Genomic DNA, 25,755 nt, shown 5'->3' with positions numbered 1-25,755 from the left:
TTCCACCTCGTGGCTGGTAAAGTATAAATAACCTCATGGCAAGGTAGGATGAGTACGTAATGCAAAATAAAGCAAGCCTGCTATTTACATAGCATCTTTCATGGCTTGGTGTTGCTCCACATCCTATTAAGTACTTTGCAATATAGTTACTGTTTCAATGCAGAAAGTTTGCAGTGCTGAATTCTGTTCAACCATTTATTTCTGTATCATGACCTCAGTTTAGTTTGTCAAATTTATCCTGGTTAAATGCAACATCCTATGAGTCATGATTGTAAGGAAGACTCCACTTCCTATGTTTTTCCTGTTTTGCATAGTGAGAGCTTGCAAATTCAAAATGAAAATTTGTTTTACTGTTCACAGAAGTCACCTGACGTGGCACAATGAAGAACAGTTGTACGATTGAAAAGATGTTACTGTAGTATATTGCCAGATATGAGTCTGTTGAAAAAGCTCGTTCAACTTTTTTAAAACTTTCTTCCCTCACTTGAAATTATTGAGTTCTTTCTAATTTAGAATACCATGGATATTGTAGATTGCCCTTCTGACTATAACTATTATATGGGTTAGATGGTGAGTGAATCTTAAATCAGAAAGTCATTACAGCACAGAAAAAGGCTGTGTAGTCCATCAGTTCCTTGCTGGCGCTCTATAGAATAATTCAGTCAGTTCCATTTCTCCATTCTTTCCCTGTGACCCTATAAATTATTTCTCTTAAAGTGCACAAGGCATTGGTGAGACCACGCTTGGAGATTGTTTGCAGTTCTGGTTGCCTAGCTATTGGAAGGATGTCATTAAACTGGAAAGAGTACAGAAAGGATTCACGAGGATGTTACTGGGACTAGAGGGCTTGAGTTATAAGGAGAGACTGGATAGGCTGGGGCTTTTTTCCCTAGAGTGTAGGAGCCTGAGGGGTGACTTTATAGAGGTACATAAAGTCATGAGGGCCATAGATAGGGTGAATAGTTGGTCTTTTTCCCAGGGGTAGAGGAATTAAAAACTAGAGAGCATAGATTTAAGGTGAGGGGGAACATTTTCACAGAGAATGGTGGGTATGTGGAATGAGCTGCCAGAGGAAATGGTAGTGGCAGGTGCAATTACAATGTTTAAAAGACATTTGGAAAGATGCATGGATAGGAAAGGCCTAGAAAGATTCAGGCCAAACATGAGCAAATGAGACCAGCTCAGCCAGGCAACTTGCTTGCCATGGACGTTGGGCTGAAGGGCCTGTTTCTGTGTGTTTGACTCTGGCTCTAGGACTCAAAAGAAAAGTTGTTTAGGGCAAGAATAAGTTCATCCAGGCAGATGAGAGTGTTGGTGGAGGGAAACTGGTTGGAAACTGGAAAAGGGAAACTCTTTGTTTCAGAACTTGCTATAGGATCTCATGAGGAAATGTAAGCATGGCCATCTTCAGGAACGAAGATAAATCCATTTGAAGTAACTAGGAGGGTCCCCTTGATATATGTCACAAGGAAAGTCATTGCCATGGTTGTCCTCAGTTGCTTCCTGCCAGTGACTGAAGAGCTGCTCCTTGAATTGCAGTATAGATTCTGTTGAGCTAGAGGCATATGATCTTGAAGTGTTAACTCTAAGAGAAAATTGGGGGGCATTTTCTTTTTGACCTCACAAAAAGCCTTTAACTCTGTCATTCCAGTGTCTACATAGATCAGCTGTCTCAAATTCCACTACTTACAGAAGTCTGTCTCCAGCTTGATCTTCTGTGTGGTGGCATTCAGCTCTGATAGTAACCAGTGAGCCCACAACAGGCCCAATGTCAGTGCAGATTGGTGTCAAATGAGAATGCTTGTGTTTCTCCACATCTGTAGTTAAAAATAAAGAAGTCTTAGTAAATGTTCTGTGGCAATGATAGCATTGGAAAATATATCATACTGCTAATATGTGTTACTTTAACAAAGCTGAAATTGTTTTTCTACAGTTTTCAGTTCCTCTAAGATCATTTCCATGTGTTTTTTTTAGGCTTTTGGTCAAGCTTATAGTAACCACAAAAAGGTGGCAGCTGACGGAGAGAGTCGTGAGGAGTCATTGATTCAGGAGTCTGCTTCCAAAGAAGCATATTATGTGGGGAAGATTCTGGAGCTACAAACAGAACTGAAACAGATGAAAAACGTGCTTGCCAATGCCCAGTCTGAAAATGACCATCTAGCTTCTGTTACACAACAGCTAAAAGAGGTAATAAAGATTGAGCTAACAAGAAATCAACTTTTCAACTTTATCTATTTGAATCACGGTCTGTGTAACTTTTTGTCCTTTATTTCTCATTCCCTTGGATCTTGTATTTGAATGCACCATTTATTGTTTGAGGTCAGAGTAGGTCTGTACCATTTAAACCAGGAAAAGTTTGCATTTGATTCTTGCATTTCTGTTATGTTAGCTAATCTCAATAGAGATGGAAGGAAAAGAAAACTATAATCAGTATGAAAATGAGTTGGATTCTACTTTATACAGACATACTATTTGCTTAAGTTTAATTTACAAATTCATGCTAGTTGCTAGTAAACCATGTCTATCCAGGCTGGGGCAAACTAAAATGAGAAAATTAAACAATTGTTCCAAAGAATAACTTTTTCCTCTCTGTGATTTTTGTGCCTGATGTTTAATTATTGTCCATTTATTTTAAATGCTTTCAAAATTACCCTATATCCTTCATAGGAAGTGATACTGCATTGTGTAAAATTTTGCTCACAAAGAGGCATAGTTTGAAAAATCACTGTAACCACTGGTAAATAGGGACCTATTGTATTTTAGATGTATGCTTAATTTGGGCTTCGACTGAAAATGCCATTCTGGATGACAATGAATTTTGAATGAAAGGTGTCAGTATTGCAGGAAAATGGCATTAGACAAGCAGCTAAACTTATAGGTTATAGATGTAATACCATCCAAGTGCTTCGCAGTAGGCTCAGCAAGTTCTTTAGACCCCTTCACTGGTTGAGTTTCAAGGACGTTTCAGTACTCACTCTTAGTACTATTAGCATTACAAACAATGGATCTGTCGACTTGGGTGAAGGCACAGCGTTCATTATTGTGTGTTCACCTCCATATTTTAACTTCTGCACATATTGCAAACAATTCACTTGGAAGCCAATCATGGTCCCACTGCCCCAGATTCTTGTCAGGTGTTGCTGGAGCCAAATAGGTTCAGCAAGTAATACTTGGCTCCAGCAAGTAAAAGTTCATGTAAAAAGCTTTATTCTACAAGGGTAATGACCTGTTTATAATTCCAAAGAGCCAACTGTTTTGATGACTGAACATCAGTTCAGTCAGGGTTGTGCAGCAATTTTTTAAATTATAGATGATAAGTGACAGCTCTGCCTTTATGTATTTTTTCTCTTTTGTTTCGCTAAAATCTTTAATTTCTATATCTCCTGTTTTTATTAGGTACAAACACACATCGGCAATTTATAACTGAGACACAAGAAACTGTACATGCTGGAATCTGGAGCAAAAAAACAAACTACTGGAGGAACCCAGTGGCTCAGGCAGTGCTGATGCAGGGTCAACTATCCCTCTGCCTCCGCAGGTGCTGCCTGGCCTGCTGAGTTCCTCTGGCAGTTTGTTTTTTGCTTGGCAATTTATAACACTCCTAATTCCTGATTAAGTGTTTTGATTAGCATAATCAGTCAATGCAAAAGGTAAGAAAGAGGCATAATTTACATAAGAAATAGGAGCAGGGAATTGAGGGAATTCCCTCCAGTGAGTTCCTAGGAATTCATCATCGCAGCCTTAACTGGTTGGTTACCCTATGTAAAGATCATGCCTCTAGTTCTAGACTTCCCCCATCAGGGGTAATATCCTCACAACATCCACACTATCAAGCCCATAAGCATTTCATGTTTTGCTGAGATCATCCCTTTATTGTGTACACCAGAAAATTGATCTTTTGTTTTACAGTCTTTCTTAATAATCCCCTTATCCATAGAATTGGTCTCGTGAACCTTTGCTGCATAGCCTCCAAGGCATTAAAGAAACTAAAATTATACATGGTAATTCAAGTGTGGTCTCTGAACTACAGTATAATTGTGGGAAGAAGACTTTCTTGCTCTTGTAATTCATCTCCCTTGCAATAAGGACCAACATACCATTTGCATTTCTAATCACTTGGTGTATTTCAATGCTAACTTTGTATTTCTCATATGAGGACACCGGATCTCTCTTTGAACGCCAACTATACGTAGTTTCACACCTTAAATGATCTGTTTTTCTGTTTGTTATACCAAATGGATTACCTTACATTTCATATTGTACTTTATTTGGCACTTTTCTGCACTGGCACTGAACAGATTTCATTTCATATTTTCTCAGACGTAAAAGGAGGCAATTTGGCCAATTGAGTCTATACTGACTCACAGCACAATCCCACTCCCCCACCAATTTTTTCTGTATCCTACTGTCTATATACCTTTGCAGACTTCCTGTTCTCCTTGCAATTTGAAAACAAAATAGGATGTCAAACTTAGAAACATAATTGCTGAAATAGCATGAATAATATTATGAATGAATGTGAGCTGCCCAGAAGGGGAAACAGTTATGTTTCAGGTTGAAGATTCTTCATCTGAGCTGCTTGACCTGATTTGTTTCCGTCGTTTTCTGGGGTGGCACGGTAGTGTAGCAGTTAGCGCGATGCTATTACAGCGCCAGCGATCGGGTTTCGATTTCCATCGCTGTCTGTAAGGAGTTTGTATGTTCTCCCATGTTTGCGTGGGTTTCCTCTGGGTGCTCCGGTTTCCTCCCACATTGCAAAGACGTACAGGTAGGTTAATTTGGGTTTAAAATGGGCGGTGCGGACTCGTTGGGCCGGAAGGGCCTGTTACCATGCTGTAAATAAAATTTAAAAAAATTTTAAATTTATTTCCGATTTGCAGTTTTTAAAATTCTTTTTTGCATATCAGACTTGTGTTCTCATTTTACCAAAGTTTCCAACCTGCAAGTAGAAATGAAAAGGATGCTTAAGACATGTCTAGAAAGCAAAATGTTAAAGAAAAATCAGCCTTCTAGAGAGCTTTTTAGAAGTTTGTGTAACTTTCTTACTGCTGTTGAAGGATTACTTCAGTTTTGTTTTCTACACCTGTTGTTGCCTCTGCTGACTGTGAACATTGACCAAGAGAACAGTGAAATAGTTTAACTAGCTCTACCTTCAGGCCTTTGCTGTTTTTTTTAATTCTGCTTAAAAAGTATACAGGAACAGTTTGGAAATTGTTCTGTCAATTTTGTTCTGCAGTTCCACAATGATTTTACACGTGGCATGACATACACATGACATATTAGATATAACCCTTGCCTACAATACTTTTCTCCCCCATGCTTACAGAAATTTTTTCGCTTCCTCTTTCTATTGACATATATAGATGTTCTTGCATTTAGTAACCTGATTTGTAATTTGCAATGATCAGAACAATTTGCATTTATGTTGGACCTTTTTAAATGTAAAATTGCATCCAGAGTCCTTTCATAAAATAGCATTCAATTAAAATTCAACATTGAACCAAAAACTCAACATTGGACCAAAAAAGGTAATAACAGAGTTAACTTGTTTTGAAGGAGAATCTGAGGAAGGAAAATGGAAAGAAGATTCTAGTCTCCTGACCACCAACAGTGGAGTGAAGGAATTTTGTCCTACATAATGTCAAACTTGAATCAATGTAGATTTTCTGGAGTCATGTAGCTCAAGTGTTACAGAGAAGAAGGGGCAAAGTCTTTAAGGAACAAAAAAAATTTTAAACAGAGGTATTTTGGGAACTGGGAGAATAGTAAGTAGTGGGTGTTGAATTGGGGCTATTCTCCCATCTAGCCCCAATTCCTGGCCTTTTCCCCATATCCCTTGATATCTTGACTAATTAGATACCTATCAATCTCCTCCATAAACGCCCCCAATGATCGGGCCTCCACAGCTGTATGTAGCAATGAATTCCATAAATCCAGGACCGTCTGGCTAAAAAAATTTCTCATCTCTGTTTTAAATGGGTACTCTCCAATTCTCAAACTGTGCCCTCTTGTCCTGGACTCCCCCACCAAGGGAAACAACTTAGCTGCATCTACTCTGTCCAGTCCTTTCAACATTCAAAATGTTTCTGAGGTCCCCTCTCATTCTTCTATACTCTAATGAATACAGTCCAAGAGCTGACAAACGCTCCTTGTATGTAAGGCCTTGCATTCCGGGAATCATCCTCAAAAATCTTCTCTGAACCCTCTCTAACATCAGTACATCCTTTTTAAGGTAAGGGGCCCAAAACTGCTCACAGTATTCCAAATGAGGTCTCACCAGTGCCCCATAGAGTCTCATCAGCGTCCCATAGAGCCTCATCAGCTCATTCTTACTTTTATACGCTATTCCTCTTGAAATGAATGCCAACATAGCATTCACTTTCCTTACTGCCAATCCAACCTGGTGGATAACCTTTAGGGTATCCTGCATGAGGACCCCCAAGTCCCTTTGCACTTCTGAATTTTGAATTTTCTCCCCATCTAGATAATAGTCTGCCCGTTTATTTCTCCTTCCAAAGTGCACATTTCTCAACATTGTATTTCATCTGCCATTTCTTTGCCCACTCTCCTAAACTGTCCAAGTCTCTCTGCAGCCTTTGTTTCTTCAATACTACCTGCTCCTCCACCTATCTCGGTGTCATCTGCAAACTTAGCCACAAAACCATTTATTCCATAATCTAAATCATTGATATACAATGTAAAAAGAAGCGGCCCTAACACCGACCCCTGCGGAACACCACTAGTAACTGGCAACCAACCTGAACAGGATCCCTTTATTCCCACCCTTTGCTTTCTGCCTATCAGCCAATGCTCCACCCATTCTAATATCTTTCCTGTAATTCCGTGGGCTATCATCTTATTAAGCAGCCTCTTGTGCGGCACCTTGTCGAAGGCCTTTGGAAAATCCAAATACACAACATCCACAGCCTCGCCATTGTCCATACTACCTGAGATTACCTCAAAAAATTCCAATAGGTTGGTCAGGCAGGATCTTCCCTTCATGAAACCATGCTGACTTGGACCTATCTTGTCGTGCACCTCTAAGTATTCCATAACCTCGTCCTTGAGGATTGACTCCAATAACTTTCCAACCACCAATGTCAGACTAATAGGCCTGTAATTTCCCTTTGCTGCCTCCCTCTTTTCTTAAACAGCGGAACTACTTTTGTGACCTTCCAGTCCTCTGGAACCATGCCAGACTCGATTGAATTCTGGAAAATCATCTCCAATGCCTCCATAATCTCTAAAGCCACCTCCTTCAGAACCTGTGGGTGCACTTCATCTGGTCTGGGAGAGTTATCTGTCCTTAGTCCATTTAGCTTCCCAAGCACCTTCTTCTCTAGTAATCTTGACTGTACTCTATTCTATTCCCTGAGACCCCTGACTATCAGGTATATTGCTAATGTCTTCCACAATAAAGCCTGATGCAAAATACTCATTTAGTTCCTCTGCCATCTCTTTGTTACCCATTATGTGAATGGGTTTTGCACATAAAACAATTGCTTTGAGGAATGTATTGTCAGATGGGAGTAATTGAAAATTCAGTTGAGAAATGATAAGATGCATTAAATTGTGGGACTATTCTGTCAGATAAGGGATAGAAGGTTGCATCCTCTCTTTTTAACACCCATTCAGAAAAGTGGCACATCTAGTAGAGCTGCCTCCTCGTAGCACCAGAGACCTGGGTTCAATCCTGCCCTTGGGTACTACTGCATGGAATTTGCACGTTCTCTCTGTGAGTGTGTAGGTTCCTTCCCACATAAATGTGCGGGTTGGTCATTGTAAATCTGATTGGATTATTATTGTCACATGTACTGAGATGCAGTGAAAAGCTTTTGATTTGCATTGCCATCCTGAAAGATCATGCTATACATAATGACACTGAGGTAGTAAAAGGAAAAACAAGGTTCAGAATATAGTTTTGCAATGGAATACATAATTTGTCCCTAGTGTGTAGGTGAATGGTAGAATCTGGGGGAAGTTGATGAGAATGTGGAGAGAATTAAATAAATGAGATTAATGTAGGATTAATAAAAATGGATGGTTCTTGATTGGTGTGGAGTTGGTGGGCTGAAGGGCCTGTTTCTGTGCTGTAAGTCTCTGACTCTGACATCCAGGGTTCCTAGGACTTGCTAGCTTTACATTTCACCCTTTAGGGAATATGTTGGCTGTGAGCTCTCATTATTTCACATCAGAATGTCTACCATTTATTGGATGTTGATCTACTTGCAAGTAGCTATTCCCAGTCTACTCTTGCCAGGTCCCCTAGTTCCCCCAGTATCTTAATTTCTGGACTATCCTAATTCCTCTCTGTAGCTACCTTGAAACAGAGTTATCTCCAAACTGCTCTCCCCCTGACATTTCAACCACTTGCCTAGCTACGTTCCCAAAGATTAGGTCCAGTGCCACCTCTTCTGTGGGAATGGCACAGCCAGGGTTTTAAAAGGTGTATGACTGCCATAAAACAATTGAACATCTGTGCTTAGAACGGGGAAGGTCTAATGGAGCAAATCTTTTTTTAAAAAAATCAGATATTCATATTTTTTCTGAATGAAAAACACGTTGATGCTGGAGGAACTCAGCAGGCCAGGCAGTATCTGTGGAGAAAAGCAGATGGTCAATGTTTCGGGTCAGGACCCTTCTTCAGGACTGATGATAGGAAAAGGGGAAGCCCAATATATAGGAGGGAAAAGTAGAGCAGTGATAGGTGGACAAAAGACGGGAGGCGGGGTGCACACAAGGGGGTGATAGGTAGATGCAGGTAGAAGGTAGTGATAGGCAGGTGCGGGCGAAGCGGTGAGAGTTCCTCCAGCATCATCGTGTTTTTCATCTAGATTCCAGCATCTGCAGTCTTTTGTTTCTCTTCATATTTTATCTGTTCCACCTATAGTGAAATCCACATCACTGGAGTAATTTTGCAATGGAAATATTGCATGAAAATTGTAGTTGCTCCAATTAGATCTTTTTGACAAATTATGTTAAATTCTCCTGTAGTTTGGTATGCTTAATTGATGGATCTATTAGTTGTAATGCAAGGTGTCAGTACTAATTACTGTCTTAATAAAGAAAAAGCCTTTTATTTCTCCAATAAATCCCTGTTAACAGAGCTGCTTGGTTTTGACTTCCCATTATTTGTAGTGGCCTTTTATGAATCACTTGGTGCTGGCTGAAAGGCTTTTGTCAATTTAATCTTCTGCTTTGATGTGATATTGGACTTGATTGACTTGCCTGGCAGATGTTTGACTGAGATTAGCTGGAGCAAATACTATTACAATTAGATTGAAAACCATTCTATTATTACAAAGCTCTATTTACATGTTTTAGTTAGGAAACCAACTTATGACTACATTTATCTTGCACTGCTAAATATTGATAGCTGAAACCTCAACATTTGTTGACTGTCAAGAGTCATTAATTTTGGCTTTGGTGTAGGAAACACTATTGCTAAAATGAGATTCTTATGGTGACTTTGAAGTAATGAACTATTTTGCAGAAAACACATGGAATTTCCATTTAGGGACATTCTCTAGTTCTGATTTGATAAATTTTAAGTATAATTTAGTGTTAAAATAAATAATTTATATTGTGAAGGGTCATCATTTCTACAGATGCTGCCTGACATGCTGAGTGTTTCTGACATTTTCTGTTTTCATTTCAGATTTACAACATCCAGTTTTTTTTTTTGATTTTCATCATTCTTCTTGGATTAGTTGTTGAGTTAGCTATTCCAAAATTCAATCAAGTCAAAAGTTTATTTTTTAAGCAATTAACTTAGGACCAGCTGCCTGGCTATCATCTGCTTTCCCCCAAGGCATTCTGTGATATAAAACCTTGAATCTTTACAGTTTGATTAATGTTACACAAGCAATTTTCTTGTAAACATAGCAGCAATGCCAGCAAAATGATATTGCCCTTGTCCTTCTGCTTATTCCACTGCAACATTAATGTGGACTGGAGAAGATACAACTTATTTAGGTTTGGTTAACTCATTTGATCTTTGTCTTGTGACTTAAAGTACTCAGCTTTTGTATCACAATTTGAAATTAAAATTATTTTCCCCATGGAATAACCTGAGGCCTTCTGCAGATAAACTACTTTTCAAGAAGTGGAGTTGTGTCATAAACCACAAAGTATAAAGCACAAAAAAAGGTTTAAATTGATAGGTACTAGGTCTTGCATTTGTGTTCGTCCTGCATAATATTTTAAAACAAACATTTGAACTGGAACTAAAACTACCCACAGGATTTCACCTTCGGTTGCTGCTGGAGGGATTCTCCTGCAGAAAAGACTAACAATGCCCAGCATATAAGTATAGGTATCATGTCCTCACGAGAGAGGGACATTACCAACCACCCCAGATACGCATGATGCTGCCGTAGCACAATATTTGTACATCACAAAGGATTGTTAGGAAGCATTGCGTAGAACCTGACGTGCTTGAAAAGAACAGGAAAAGCATTTCTTTTTAAATAAACAAATACATAAGCAGTTTGCAGTGACAAAATTTTAGCTTTCACTAATCAAACCACCATTCATGATTCTTCAACAAGATGACAACGAAGGAAAAGATACAAATGGGGAGCAGCAAACAGATATAACCCGCAGTGTGATTCTAAGGGTTAGTGCACCTTCCAACGTTCTCAATAAAATAAATGGCGAATAAATAACTATAGCAGGAGCCAGAGTTCTAGATTTTTGATTCAGGAGTATGAGGTCTGGTCCCAACAGGGCTGCTGGAGAGTTTAAATTCAAATCATTAAATATATATTTATTTTTTAAAAATGCTGATCTCTGAAATGGTAATCGTGAAATTTCCAAATTATCTAAAATCTCACTGGTTCACTTGTGCCCTTCAGGGCAGGAAGTCTGTCTTTACTCAATCTGGCCTACATGAGACAATGTGGTTAACTCTTAATTTGTCCCCAATTCAGGAGCAGAGGGATGGCCAATAAATATTGGCATTGCCAATGATATCCACATTGCTAATGATGTGTGCATTAAGTGAATGAATAAAACAAAATTATGACCTAGTTTATGATAATCTGACAATCCAGACAACTTTAAAATGGAGATCACTGCAGAAATGTGGCATGACGTTGTTTCACTTCTGAAATTCAATTCCATTGACTTCATTTACTAATGCTGTACCATATTTGGAGCATATGATTTTTTTTTCCCTGATTGTCTTTAAATATTTGCAATTTTATTATCTCATGAGGAATCTAGAGTCTTAAATTGAAAAGGTTACTTGATTGCTTTCTATTCTTTGATTACATTTTGTATATCACATTTCAAATATTGCTGATATTTGATGAAATGCTCTTATGAATTAAAAATGAATAGAACATGGAGCCAGCCTGGAACATTTGACCCGCCTCTCTTCTGTTAGGGTGTTGGCTGGCATGTTGACTATTTTGATCTATGCTCAAGGAATTTATAGCTCATAACTGTAATATTGACGATACTCTCAGGATTGGAACTCCCAGGGTACAGAAAAGCTCATTTGAACAGGGGGAAAAAAAAAGTTTCCTGATTGCTTGGAGCAATTGTTTTGCTAATGTTATTTTGACCCGTGAAAAGTACTGAGTATTTTAAAAAAAATTACTCCCTTTCTATTGGCAATTATAATGCAGCAAACTTCTTTGCAGGTTCTCTTTTAACCAATAATCTCAATGTTCTTCTATCATTTTGTCTGACAAAGTGCAACTCCCACAAAACATGGCTCAAGATATCCATCTGTGTACATTAGTATGAATTCATATACTTGCAGTAGTAGATATGCATTTAATTAGCTTCTGATCCTTAAAGTTTTTCATTGTATACTGGTATTTTAATTCTCACTGTAGTTTTCAGTTTTTCCTTCCTTGGTCCATGAGGAAGAATTAAGAGTATGGAATCTGGCTATGTGTTAGTTTAGTTTGGTACAGCTGTGGCTAGGGATTCTCACCAGCTGTTTAAAAAAAGAATTATCTTTCAACCTTTATATTTAACTATACCCAAGTGCTTGGAGGGTTAAAAGAAAACTTTTTAGATCTGCATAGTTTGGCTCTTGATTATCTTCCACTTGCCAGTATGTAAGTATGTGAAATGCAATTATTACAATTTTAAATGGACATGAGAGCACCATATTTATTCATATTTGTAATATATAGATGTTTGCTTCTTTAGAAGCAAATTCATTTTGGTAAATCTCTTTTATTTAAAAATCAGGTATTTTTTGCAGCAGGCAAAATTGGAATGACTGTTTTGCTGCCACCCAACTTGTGGCAGGGGAAAAAAACCTGTTGATTTAAGACCTTCTCAAGTATGGTTGTCAAGGGGATGGAAAAAATGCCCACAGAGAAACAGGCAGCATGCACGTAGCCTGTTGGTGTTGTGTAGTTTTGTGAATAGCAACTTCACAGTCAAGTATTTTATTCTTCAGGCAAACATTTCAGCATGTAATGTTAATTTGGATGACAGTTTCAAAATATGTATTACATCCTTGCAATTACTTGGGTGCACCTTTTAAAAAAAAACTTGTATAACTCTTCTCACTTCTGGAGTTGTTGACGGGATGTTGAAATTGAAGGCTTACTGCTATCATTTAGAGTCAAAGTTTCCATTATTTATGTATGTGCATGCTTTTGAGAGGGGACAGGACCCGTGGTAACCTTGATCCTCAACTGGCATATTCACCAAGTTTTTTGTGGATAGAAATTACAAGCACCTCCTGTGGCTGTATGTTGTATGGCCCAAAGCCACTAACCTTTTCAATGCCTCGTGTGAGGTGATTAATCAATAGTGTTTAAAAACTGCTCAGGCATGTCATCACCATAAAAGGGTAGGAGTAATCCATTTAACTGAATTACTGCCCAATCAATTGCTTGCAATAATAGTGAAGTGATAGAAAGTATTGGTGACAATATTGTCCATTTGGCTCATTGAGTCAAAGCCAGCTCAGTTGTTTTCACTGTAGCCTATTCTCCATACATTTCATTAATTCTACCACCCACTTAAACTAGGGGCAAATTAATCTACTGACATACACATCTTGGGCATGTGGTGGGAAACTGGAGCACATGAAGGAAACTAATGGAGTCGCAGGGAGAATGTACAAGCTCCATGCAGATACACTGGAAGTCGGGTTTGAACCTGGGTTGCTGGAGCTATGAACCAACTGCTTTACTGATTGTGCTACCATGCCCATTGCTTGTTTTGAATTTTGCCAGCACCACACGGCTCCAAACTGCATCACAGCCTTGTTAAAATGGGAATGACAGCTCTTTCACATTAAGGCAAAGTTTGACCGAGGATTGTAGTGATTCAAGAAAGTGACCCTCTGCTATCTTCCAAAGGGAACTTTGGGATGAGTAAAGCCAATGGTTAAGTCATAACTTACAAAGGAAGATGAATGTGTTTTTTGGAGGTCAATCACCCCAGCCCTAAGACATCACTGCAAGAGTTCATCAGGGCAGTGTTTTAGGCCCAATCATCTTCAATTGCTTCATCAATAGTCTTCTGTTCATCATAAGGACAGAGTTGGGATGTTCATTGACAATTGCACAATATTCACTTTCTTAAGACTTTACTAAAGCATTTGACGAGGTCCCTCATGGTAGGCTGGTTCAAAAATTAAGTCACATGGGATCCATGATGAGTTGGTAAGCTGGATACAAAGTTGGCTTGGTAATAGAGGATAGTGGTGGAGGGATGTTTCTCTGACTGGAGGTCTCCGACTAGTATTGTTCTGCGAGGATCAGTGGTGAGACCTGTGCTGTTTGCAGATGACACAAAAATTAGCGGAACTGCAGATAGTGAGGAAGTTTGTCAAAAGGATGCAGCAGGATATAGATTTTGGAAATTTTGGGCAGAGACACATCAGATGGTGTTTAATTTGGACTAATGTGAGCTGTTGCATTTTAGCAGATCAAATGCAAGAGGAAACTGCAGCAAATGGCAGGACCCATGGGAGCATTGATGTACAGAGGGATCTTGGGAAGCAAGTCCATAGCTGTCTACAAGTGGCAACACAAGTGGATAAGGTGGTAAAGGCAGCGTACGGCATTGGGGCACTGAATATAAAAGCTGGGAGGTCATGTAGCAGTTGTATAAAACTTTGGTTAAGCCACATTTGGAGTATTGTTTGCGGTTCTTGTCACCACACTACAGGAAGGATCTGAAGGCTTTGAAGAGGGTGCAAAAGAGTATGTTGCCTGGATTGGAGGGTATTAGCTCTAAGGAGAGGTTGGACAAACTCGATTGTTTTCCCTGCATTGTTGGAGGTTGAGAGCCAACCTTCATAAAATTATATATAATTATGAGACGTATAGATAAGGTAGATAGTCAGTTTTTTTTTCCCCAGGGTGGAAATGTCAAATTCCAGAGATCATAGCTTTAAGTTGAGAGGGCGGAAAATTTAAAGGGGATTTGTGAGGTAAGTTTTGTTTAATGCAGAGTGGTGGATGCTTGGAATGCGCTGCCAAGGGATGTGGAAGAAGCAGATATGATAGCAATGTTTGAGGCATTTAGACAGATGAACAGGCAGGGAATAGAGAGATGCACACCATGTTCAGGCAGATAAGATTAGCTAGATTGGCATCATGGTCGGTGCAGACTTGGTCTATTACTGTTTTGTAGTGTTCTAAGTTCAATTCCATTTGTAATTCCTCAGTAAATGAAGCAATCTTATCAGTCCATGTGAACACTGAAAAGTAGCAAATAACATTTGAGGCAGCAGTGTTACAGCTAGTAGAGACTTGGGATTGATCCTGACCTCTGCTGTCTGTGTGGATTTTTGCATGTTCTGCCTCTGACTGCATAGGTTTACACTGAGTCTTCCAGTCTTCTCCCAAATCCCAAAGACGTGTGAATTGGTAGGTTTAACTTGCCACAGTAAATTGCTCTTTGTGTGTACATGAGTAGCAGAATCTATGGGAGTTGATGAGAATGTTGGGTGAATTTTAAAACAAAAAGGATTAATAGAATTAGTGTAAATGGGTATTTGATGGTTGGTGTGGACTCTGTGTGTGCTGCATGGCTCTTTGACTTTGATTCAGGCAACGACCATCTCCAATAATACAGTCCATTCACTTATCCTAGACTTTAAGTAGTATTGCCTTCACTGAAGATTCCACCATCAACTTCCTGGTAGGTGGCAATTGACCAGCAACTCAAATGGATTAGCCACATAAATGCAGTGGCTACAAGAGTAGGTCAGGGCTGGGTATCCTGTGGTGAACAACTTTTATCCTAACACTCCAAAGCCCTTTCTATCTTCAAGACACAAGGTATGTAGTAGAAAGCTCTCCTGGAACTCCAGGAACACAAGATAGAATCACAACACTATTTTGGGCTAACTAGCCTGCGTGATTACCACCTCATCCACCACTCCAAACATTCATTCCTCCACCGCTATTGGATCATGACTGCAATGTGTAGTATTAACAAAAGAAATTGCTGTTACTTGCCCAAACTGGTGACCTTGACCATAGGTGCATGGAAACATTGCCACCTGCAGGTTCCCCTCTGAGTCTTCCACTATCCTGACTTGGAAATATATTGCCATTCTTTCATTATTGCAGGGTCAAAGTCCTGGAATTGCTACCCTACAATGCTGGGGTTGTACCTTTACTAGAAGGATATAGTGATTTGATAAAGTGACCCACCACCAGGACAATTTCTTGAGGGCATATAAAGATGGGCAATAAATACTGGACTTGCTATTAATGCTTACTTCCCAAAAATACATAATTTTAACTAACTTATAATGTGTTCGTTTGATGTTTGCAATACTTAAATGATTAGCTGCCAGAGGATGATAAAGCTATTGATAAAGCAAGATGAGCAGTAATTTTTGTGTTGTGAAAACAATGAAATTCTACCTCTGAATTGATATACATCAGAATGCTTTAAACCTTAAATGGGGTTGTTTCTTTAAGTATCATTACATTCACTGGCTTTCCTTAAGTCAGCTTTGTGAATATTTCTAGTAAGGACGATGATTTAGTTTCTTTAGAACTAGCTGGCAAAGCCTGTAGATAGTGCTGGATATACAGAGAAAATTGAATTTTTGGTGTGAATTGTACATGCATTATTGAGGAATGAATTGGCATAACTGATAATTTTACACTTGAATTTCAATTTTGCACTTAAAAGCAGAGAACTTTAAGTAATCCCTGTAAATTTGATTCAATAAAGACAAGTTTTTTAGCAGCTGTGACTGATTTGATACCAAATTCTAGTTTGGTGCAGTATCGCTATGAAGTCCACTATTACAATTGCAGCAGGTTATATGGGTTTTTAGATTGGCTAATATCTGTCAATACATTTTTATTTCTAGAACAGCCAGGTTGTGGAATTGCAAAGAAATCGCCTGCGTGATGATATTAAAGAATATAAATTTCGTGAAGCAAGACTTCTGCAAGATTACTCTGAACTCGAAGAGGAAAACATCTCTCTTCAGAAACAGGTCTCAGTCCTTAAACAAAATCAGGTGAGTAATAAAGTTTCTGAGTGTGTTCAGAATTTTATAATGGAGTTGACTCAAAGGATTTTCAGAAATTGCTGAGAAATTGTAATAATCACAAAAGTCCTATTAGATTGGAGCTCCTTTTTCTACAAAAGAGAAGCATTAGGATGGGTGACGGGATAACCTGACTGAGGTCTTAAGGTAATGGAAGGGCAGGATAGAAATGCAGAAAATGTTTCACCTTGTGGAACAAAAGGTGAAACAGAATATAGTTATGAGACGTATAGATAAGGTTGGATAGTCAAGGTCTTTTTCCCAGGGTGGAAATGTCAAATACCAGGGATCAAAGCTTTAAGTTATGTGCCTCAAAGTTTATGTACCTTAAAACTATAAGCTATCTACCTTATCTATATGTCTCATAATGAACAAAAGGAACAAAAACAGAAGTCATATAATATCAGTGTCAAATCTAATTTGGTAATGACATCTTCATGGGTTGAAATTCACCTTGGAACACCAAAGTTGTGAACAGTCTAGTTCAGAAAGTAATGGAATTTGTGGTTGGGAAACTAAATTTAAGGTAAGCTTATAAAGTCAACAGGAAAGCCAAAGCTAATGTTTAGTTAGAGGAGATTTGTACTCCAGAATGAATGCCAAGCAAGTGGTTATCTAGGTGGCAGTGGAGAGACATTTACATAAGTTGCCATTTTTGACCATACTGTAATAGGAGCTATTTTAGTATTGTGACAGGAGCAGAAACCTGTTTGGAGGGACTCAAATGTGAATGATGAGAACGAATTCTTGAAGTCTGCAACAAATTCAAGGACTTTGAGAGGAAAGGAATGCTGGAGATAGGGTGGTAGTCTGTAAAGACTAAAGAGTCAAAGACTCTTTTTGTGGAGACACAAGTCCATGAAGTAGGAACTTTGTGCTTCAAAATAAGATGTGATTTGCAGTGTTCCTCACCAAAACATTATGAAGTTATTTTGACTTTGGATTAATTAATAATTGAAAATAAAACCAATATAAAAACGTATATCTTGAAAAAGCACTTTTAAAGCTCATTTGCATGCACCAAAAGAAGCTTCATGGGTGCTGATTTTCTTCTTGTTTCAAACATTTATTGTTTGTTTATTGAATCTGTCAGTTTTTTTTCAGCAACATGGATGGATTTACTTGTTTGTACTTTTATTTACCTAATGCCATATAGATAAATTTGATATGAATATGGGTGGATTTTATGTAAGCTTAATTTCACCACTAATTTTGTTGCTGGTGAAATATCATACTACTCAGGAAATGGAGTTAATTTTCTTATTATAATACAGGTTGAATTTGAAAGTCTCAAGCATGAGATTAAAAGGCTTGAAGAAGACACAGAATTCCTTAACAGTCAGTTGGAAGATGCTATCAGACTAAAAGAAATAGCAGAACGTCAACTTGAGGAATCCTTGGAGACGTTGAAAAATGAGCGTGAGCAGAAGAATAATATGCGCAAAGAATTATCTCACTATATGAACATCAGTGATTCAATGTACACCAGCCAACTGAATATCTCTCTGGATGGATTGAAGTTTAGTGATGATGGTAATGAACCAAACAATGATGAACTAGTTAATGGTTTTGAAAACAGCCTAACCAAAATGAATGGTGACAATAAGCTATCCACTCCTAAGAAAAATGATAATTTCAAGCCAGCACCAAGCTTGGTGTCTGATTTGCTAAGTGAGCTGAATATATCTGAAATGCAAAAACTGAAACAACAGCTGATGCAGGTATGTGATATTCAGTTAGTTATTAGTGATGTGAAGTTCTTTGACAGTTTTTGACTTTTTGACGATCAAATTTAGCAATACTGTAACATCTTTTTTTCTAAAATAAAGCTATTTTATAATTAGTTTTCTATGTAAAATGTGGGCAAGTAAATATTTGCCTCAGTATATATTGTATATTTTCCCTGATAAGAGGTGTCTGGGTGAACCTTCGACTAAATTTTTCCTGTTTCATACATTTCTCTGAAACTTCTCTATATTTATATGATTGCTTCATATTCTTCTTTAAACAACAGTGGGTTCAATGAAAATCCATTTTTTTTCATTAACTGTGTACTTTCTGGGAAATTTGTCAGTTTTCTTAAATTGATTAGAAAAACTCCTCAAACATGAATATTTGCCACTCTAAATATTCCAATATGTTTCCAATTTTAATGATTCTATTAATTAGATTTTCAGTTGCATCAAAGTTTCAGTTTCTACTCATACCTACCTTGTGTTTCGTGTTAGATTGTCAATATATAAATACAAATAGATGTTTGGCACTTTTGTTCAGAGTCAGTGGTTTAGTGATGTGCATAAGTGGCCTGGATGATGTGCATTGATTTCTTCTGTGAAACTGGTTGGTTTCTTAATGCCAACTCCTAACTATTTTGGATTTCACCACATACAAAATTGCAGGATTTGGCTCCAGATTGGACTTTGTGTCTACTCTAAATAGTTGCCTTTAATTTCTGGCAAGTAATAAGCTATTTGTTTTAGTGCAAAATTCAATAAATCTCCTGCAACATACTTAAAACTACTGTTTTAGATTTTGTAATATCAAATTGTATGCAGTTCAATGAGGGAACCTTAATTTTAATTGGCTGGGATATTTTGAGGAAAGAAAATGCTGGTTATAGTTCCACTGATAATAGAAACTTGCAACAATGGCTTTAATTCCTGATGAATTGAACACATGACATACTCAAAATAAGGCATAGTATTTCTAAATCTTGTGATGTTGAATCAGTGTTGTATGTTCGTACGAACTACCTGTATTCAATTATGCTTTTAACATAGGTTTCCTATTTTCTTTTTATAAAGCCCAATAATTACTCTTTGGTTGTCCCTTTTATGATATCAGTTATTTGATGTTTGTATCTAGATCAAAGTCAGTTTGACATTGTTTTCATGGAACTCAGGACAATGCAGTACCCTAGATCAAATGAAGTTTTACAACAGTCTTGCATTTCTGCAGTTTGTGGCTATTTGTCACAAGCTCTTTAGCCATCAGAACTATTAAGTCATTGTAATGTTGAATTTGTGTTGAGGTTAGTAAATGGCTCACTGTCCACCAGTATCTTGGTTGTATTTATCCCTTCAGTGAAAAATAGATTTTCTGAGTATTCCTTTATGTGGAACTTTCCTGTGCATAAATTGGTAGCCATCCTCTAAACTTTAACATGACTGAAAAATTATTTACTTGTTTGTTAAGAACAATTGGGGTATGTGCTAGGGTGATATAAATCCAAGTCCTTTCTTTCAATATTTTTTTGATTACTTACGATTTCAGGTGGAAAGGGATAAGACCACATTACTTGCTACTCTCCAAGAGTCACAAAAGCAGCTAGAACATACAAGAGGTGCCTTGTCAGAACAGCATGAAAAGGTTAACCGACTCACTGAGCATGTCAGTGCCATGAAAAAGCTCCAGGCTAGCAAAGAGCGGCAGACTGCACTTGATAATGAAAAAGAGCGAGACAGTCACGAAGATGGAGATTACTATGAGGTAGACATCAATGGACCTGAGATTTTGGAGTGCAAATACAAGGTAGCTGTAGCTGATGTAAATGAACTTAAAGAAGAACTTAAAAACCTGAAGGCTAAATACACTGATAATGAGAATAAATATGAGAAAGAGAAGACCAGGAATGAAAATGAAATCCAAGTCTTGACAGAGAAACTTGAAATACTAGAAAAAACAAATAAACAAGAGCAGGACCAGATAATCTGCCTAGAAAAGGAATTGAAGAAAGTAAGTGAGGTAGCTGAAGGAACTCAAGGTAGTTTGACTATTGCTCAGGATGAACTGGTCACCTTTAGTGAAGAATTAGCAAACCTGTACAACCATGTTTGTATCTGCAACAATGAGACACCCAATCGAGTGATACTAGATTACTTTAAAGAAGGCAAAGGTGTTCGCAGTAGTCCAGAAGGTAAAGAAAGGAGATCTCCAGTTCTACTTACCAAGGGCCTTTTCCCAGGAGAGATGGGAAAGATTGAAAATGGCAGTGGAGATGTTGTACCAACTCCTGCTTCACCTTTGCCCTCGCCTGTTTCCTATGCCAGTGATCCACGCAAAGAACCAATGAATATTTACAACCTGATTGCTGTCATTCGAGACCAAATCAAGCATCTGCAGAAAGCAGTTGATAGATCAACAGAACTATCCAAACAACGTGCTGCATCGCATGAACTGGGGGCAATGGCAGACAAAGACAAAGAAGTTTTTATGGATGAGATCTTGAAACTGAAGTCCTTGTTGAGTACCAAGAGAGAACAAATAGCAACACTGAGAACTGTGCTCAAAGCAAACAAGCAGGTAAAGAAGTGATTATCTTAAAGTAACATGCCAAAGAATGGGTGGTGAACTGTGGTTCTTGTGCTTTTAATTTAAAATAAAGGATAAATGCAGTTTAGTTGTTATAATCAACCAGCTATTAGGATAGGCAACAACTGCTTGCTGTTCATGTTAACAAACCTACTAATTTCAAATGCATTTAGTGAATATTTTAATATTCACTACAAATCTAATTTACTTATAATGAGATAATGTGCGCTGTTTTTGCATAGTTGTTACGGCAGCGATAGTTTACATTTGTATAATGCAAAGAACAGTGAGTCTTTACTGGAGTTTTACTGAATTTAATTATATTTCTGGGTTGCATCTTCAATTTAAAATAAAACTCACATTTAAGTTGCATCTTTCTAAATACAGAATGCTGTTTCTGTTTTCAGACTGCTGAAGTGGCCCTTTCAAATTTGAAGAGTAAATATGAAATTGAGAAAGCTATGGTTACTGAGACGATACTGAAACTACGTAATGAGCTGAAAGCTTTAAAAGAGGATGCTGCTACCTTTTCATCTCTGAGAGCTATGTTTGCAACAAGGTAAAATTTATATTAAATTTTGGCTTGGTACAATATTAAGGTTTTTCACTTGCCTTATTTTCCATTCAGACAGTTCATTGGGGATTTATAATTGTGTGTACACACCTTGATTGGGATTAGATCATCTAAAACCTGTACAGTTTTAATAAACTTTTGATGTTTAGTATAATTCTTTACTAAAGTTACAACTATAGCAACTATTTTACACAAAGGCATAAAGGACATGGTTAACTTCCTGGACCAATGCCTTTTTATCATTTCCAAAAATAGCTGGTTCCATTCTTCTTTTTATTTTTGACCTTTATACTTTCCTCAATTAGGATCCTCTAGTTATCCATCACTATGTTCCCTGCCAGGAGGCTTGCAACATTGTTAATTTGCCCCAAGGTTTATATTTGTTCATCTTCTGTGGAAAAGTTGGTGTCTTTAGTGTCTATTAAACTGGCAACTGCTTTGTAGATTAGAAATATTTTACCAAAAAATCATTTATACACATTGTATTTTGTCGGGAGCAAAATTCTCTGATGATATGAAATCCATTTTAACACATACCACATTGCTTTATTTGTTGCACAGACTGAAAGAATTCATCATTAATTGTCTTCTTGAGACAACTCTTCTGACTTTAATTTTTGCTTTTTTCACTTTTCTGTTTTGTGCTTCTCATATCATTTTGCCACTCATTATTTGAGTGAACCATCATCCTCCTAGTCCATCTTGATCTATCTTTTCCTGGTAAATGTTAGAATCTGTTTTAAGGAAGTAGCAGCAGGGCACATAAAAATAATTACAGATTAAGCATATGTCTATATGAATATATGAAAAAAATCATATTTAAAATATGTTGAGAGTTTGAGATTGTAATTAGCAAAATAGAAAAGGGGAAATTGATGTGGTGTGTTTGGACTTCCTGATGGCACACTCGGGTAGTTATTAAATGAGGTTAGAGCTCATGGGATTGGGGGTAACATGCTGGTCAGAAAAATAAACTATGTATGAAGGGTTCATTTTTGGATTGGAAGGCTGTAAATAGTAGGTTGCTGTAGGGATCGATGCTGGGACCACAATTGTTCACAATGTATATGAGTGATTTGGACCAATGTAATACGTCCAATTTTCTGATAGTACAAATCTTAGGTGGTAGTGAGTTATGAGGAGGTTGTCAAGAGGCTTTGAAAGGAATGAAAAACAGCCCCTGAATAGGTGAGGGCATGATAGCAGGAATATAATGTGAAAAGATGCTAGCTCATTGACTTGGTAGAAAAACAGAAAGGTGGAATTTTTTTATTCAAAGAAAGAGAAATGGAAAAATGTTGGTATTCAGAGGGGCCTAGCTGTTCTTGCATATGAATCAGTAAAAGTTAACATTTCGGTGCAGCAAGCAAGTAGGAAGGCAAATGGTGCATGTTGGCCCTTATTGCAAGAGGATGTTATTACAAGAGTAAAGACATCTTTTGTGTTGGACCCTATTGAGACCTTGTGAAATGTACTGTACGGGTCAGGTATCCCTACTGAAGGAAGAAAATACTTGTAATAGAGGGAGTGCAGCAAATGATCACCAGATTGATTCCTGGAATGGGGGCTTGTCATGTGAGGAGAGATTAAGCAGATAGGGCCTATAGTCTGTGGAATTTAAAAGAATGAGAAGTGATCTCATTGAAATGTACAGAATTCTTATGGGGCTTAACAGTGTTGATGATTCCCCCGAGTGTACAGCATTGTCTGGAACCGGGGACATAGTCTCTAAATAAGGGGTCAGTCACTCGGCTGAGTTGAGCAGAAATTTCTTCATCCACATGGTAGTGACTCTTCAGGATTCTCCACCCAAGAGAGCTTTGGAGCCTCAGTCATATTGTGTTTCAACACCAGTTTTGATAGACTTTCAGATATTGTGGAAATCAAGTGATATGGGGTTAGGGCAAGAAAGTCGTGCTATAAAAGATCAGGTAGGATCTTATTGCAAGGTACTGAACAGCCTACTCGTATTTCTTATGATCTTGCATTCTTATCATATCTGATATCATCCTTGAACAGCCCACCTTTTGTCAAAGTATGTCCAAATTTATTTGTCTTTTCTAATTGTAATTCTGATTGTTATGCAGTGTCTTTAATGATCTTGAGACATCCTAAAATATTTGTTAAAGTATAATCATTGTTGCATTTGTTGTACACAATGTGGCTGCAATTTTCACACAGCAAGGATTCATAAACAGAAAGTGGTGGTGACCAGATTGTGATTTTGGTTGCAGTATATGTTTTCACCAGAGGAACCTGCTGAAAAGACAGATACAGTCTCACTTTAACATTTTGTCCAAAAAGGCGGCCCTTCCTACAATGCACCATTTCCTCAGCGTCAGCTAAAATGAATCAAACTACGTTCATCTCGTCACATTGTCAAAACCACCTCATTTATATTCTTTTCAAATTCACTAATTTTCAATTACTTACTGTTTATGCTCACTTGCTATGTTTTTACTGCAGCCTTATCTCTGATTTCCTTGATGAATCAAGCATCATGAGTTATTTTTAGATATTTAAATTCTGTATGTTGATTTAATGAGTCCTTTGTTATTAGCAATCTGGTTCCTTCAGCTATATCTAGAAACTTCCATGACTCTGGTCTTGCCCATGGTGATTTACATTTTATAATATATTACATCAACATTCAGCTGTTTACTTACTATCGATGTGCTTCTATTCACGATAGTTCCAATACTTTGTCATCAGCATCTCTGACATCTTTTACTGGCCGATTAAGCTTCTACTCCTTGCTTTACCTGATCAAGCATTTCTCATTATCTTTGGATAAATGTTGAACGAAACAGATGATACGCAGCATCTTTGTCGTGCTTCTCTTCCAGTCACTTCTGATTCTACATTTGCTATCCACCTACAGTTTATCTCATTTTCAAAGGCCATGTTGAATGGTTCACAGCAAGGCTATCTTTCTGGTCCCTACCAATGTTCTTCAGTATTTCATCAGTATGAGTCACACTGAGCTTTTTCAAAACCTACAAAATAAATATACGCTTCTTGATTGTTCTACACTACTTGGTTACAGAATCATTATTATTCTATTGCCTCTCTTGTTCCATATTCTTGACAAAATGTAAATCTTTATTGGCTAAAATTATTTTGGCTTTTGTTCTTGATCTTGTGGGTAACCTGGGCACGATCTTTGAAGTTTGATAGCTTCAAGCTTTTGGGTGTTTATTCTGATGAATCAATTAACAATTTAACTGAATTGTTAAATGATTCATCAGAATAGACACCCGAAAACCAATTAGTTTCGGGTGTCTATTCTGAGGAATCATTTAACAATTCAGTTTTCAAGTACAGATCGATCAGTTTGTCTCTTCCCCATGTTGTAATTAATTCTCTTGTAATTAATTCTGCTGGAATCTCATCAGTGCGTTCATCTTTTCCATTTCAAATTCACTTATTGCAACCATCACAGTTGGACTTGAGGCCTTGCATTATCAAGTTTGATCTCCCTTCGGTGCTGATGAAAGATTATCAACTTGATATGTTAATTCTATTTCTCTCTCCTCGGGTGTTGCCTAACCTGCTGAGTATTTCCAGCATTTTCTATTTTTATTAAATTCCCCTTTTTCTTTCATTTTTCAATGTCAATTGGCCTTTCACCTTTTGTATACAATTGTATTTTTTATTATGTATTAGTATTTTTCATGGTGCAAATCTGACTCGCAATTTTAAGAGATTACATTATAATTTAAAGAAATGCCTGTTTTGGCATTTTGATACATTTTTAGTAGGAGGTAGTGCAATTTGGATAACTTAATCTGATTCATTTTGAGATTGGATTTAGGTGCCAGAATTTCTGATTTAAAAAAAAATAATTCAGGGTGGAATAATAGATATATTTGAAGTGCCTAAATTATAGGTATTTCATAAATTTTAAAGATAGTTATTGATGACCAAGTTATATAAATTCACTATTATCGACTAATATTTTATTTTGGATGTGGACCTCATTTTAAAAGAAAATAAAAGCGACAAACACTGCATTATAGTGCAGTGGAGAGAAATTTGAACAATCAAACCAATTTTGGAAGGCAAAATGAAGGTTTAATTAAAACTACAAGAGATAGGAATGCCAGATGTGTTTACAACTATGAAACAACAGAACTCAAGATTTTGATTTTGAGTCTTAAAGGGTGTAACAAGTATGGAATAAACAAGACTGAAAAACTGCTCAATTTTATTGGCATCAAGATACAAGCAGCTTTAGAAAAAGATGTTTTCAGCCTCCTAAAAGCAACTCAAAAAAATTAAGGTAATAATTGAGGTGGATTGAAGAGTTAGTTTGTTGAGATGTTCATTAATGTACCCAGGTTCCTTGAGGCTTGGGGACTGATCT

General features: G+C 37.5%; 1 protein-coding gene across 1 annotated transcript in view; it reads left to right on the top strand.

The window, feature by feature from the left end:
- LOC127571397 (protein bicaudal D homolog 2-like) overlaps nucleotides 1-25,755 on the top strand; it is a 49,534-nt gene that overhangs the window by 13,643 nt on the left and 10,136 nt on the right. Inside the window, exons 2-6 of the mRNA XM_052017721.1 lie at nucleotides 1,975-2,187; nucleotides 16,322-16,474; nucleotides 17,779-18,225; nucleotides 19,778-20,806; nucleotides 21,223-21,374. Coding sequence (XP_051873681.1) covers nucleotides 1,975-2,187; nucleotides 16,322-16,474; nucleotides 17,779-18,225; nucleotides 19,778-20,806; nucleotides 21,223-21,374 — 1,994 coding nt within the window. The remainder of the gene's footprint in view (nucleotides 1-1,974; nucleotides 2,188-16,321; nucleotides 16,475-17,778; nucleotides 18,226-19,777; nucleotides 20,807-21,222; nucleotides 21,375-25,755) is intronic.

This window comes from Pristis pectinata, chromosome 6 (genome assembly GCF_009764475.1).
Source record: "Pristis pectinata isolate sPriPec2 chromosome 6, sPriPec2.1.pri, whole genome shotgun sequence".
In the NCBI taxonomy this organism is placed as follows: domain Eukaryota; kingdom Metazoa; phylum Chordata; class Chondrichthyes; order Rhinopristiformes; family Pristidae; genus Pristis; species Pristis pectinata.
This window is presented reverse-complemented; position numbering and strand designations above follow the sequence as displayed.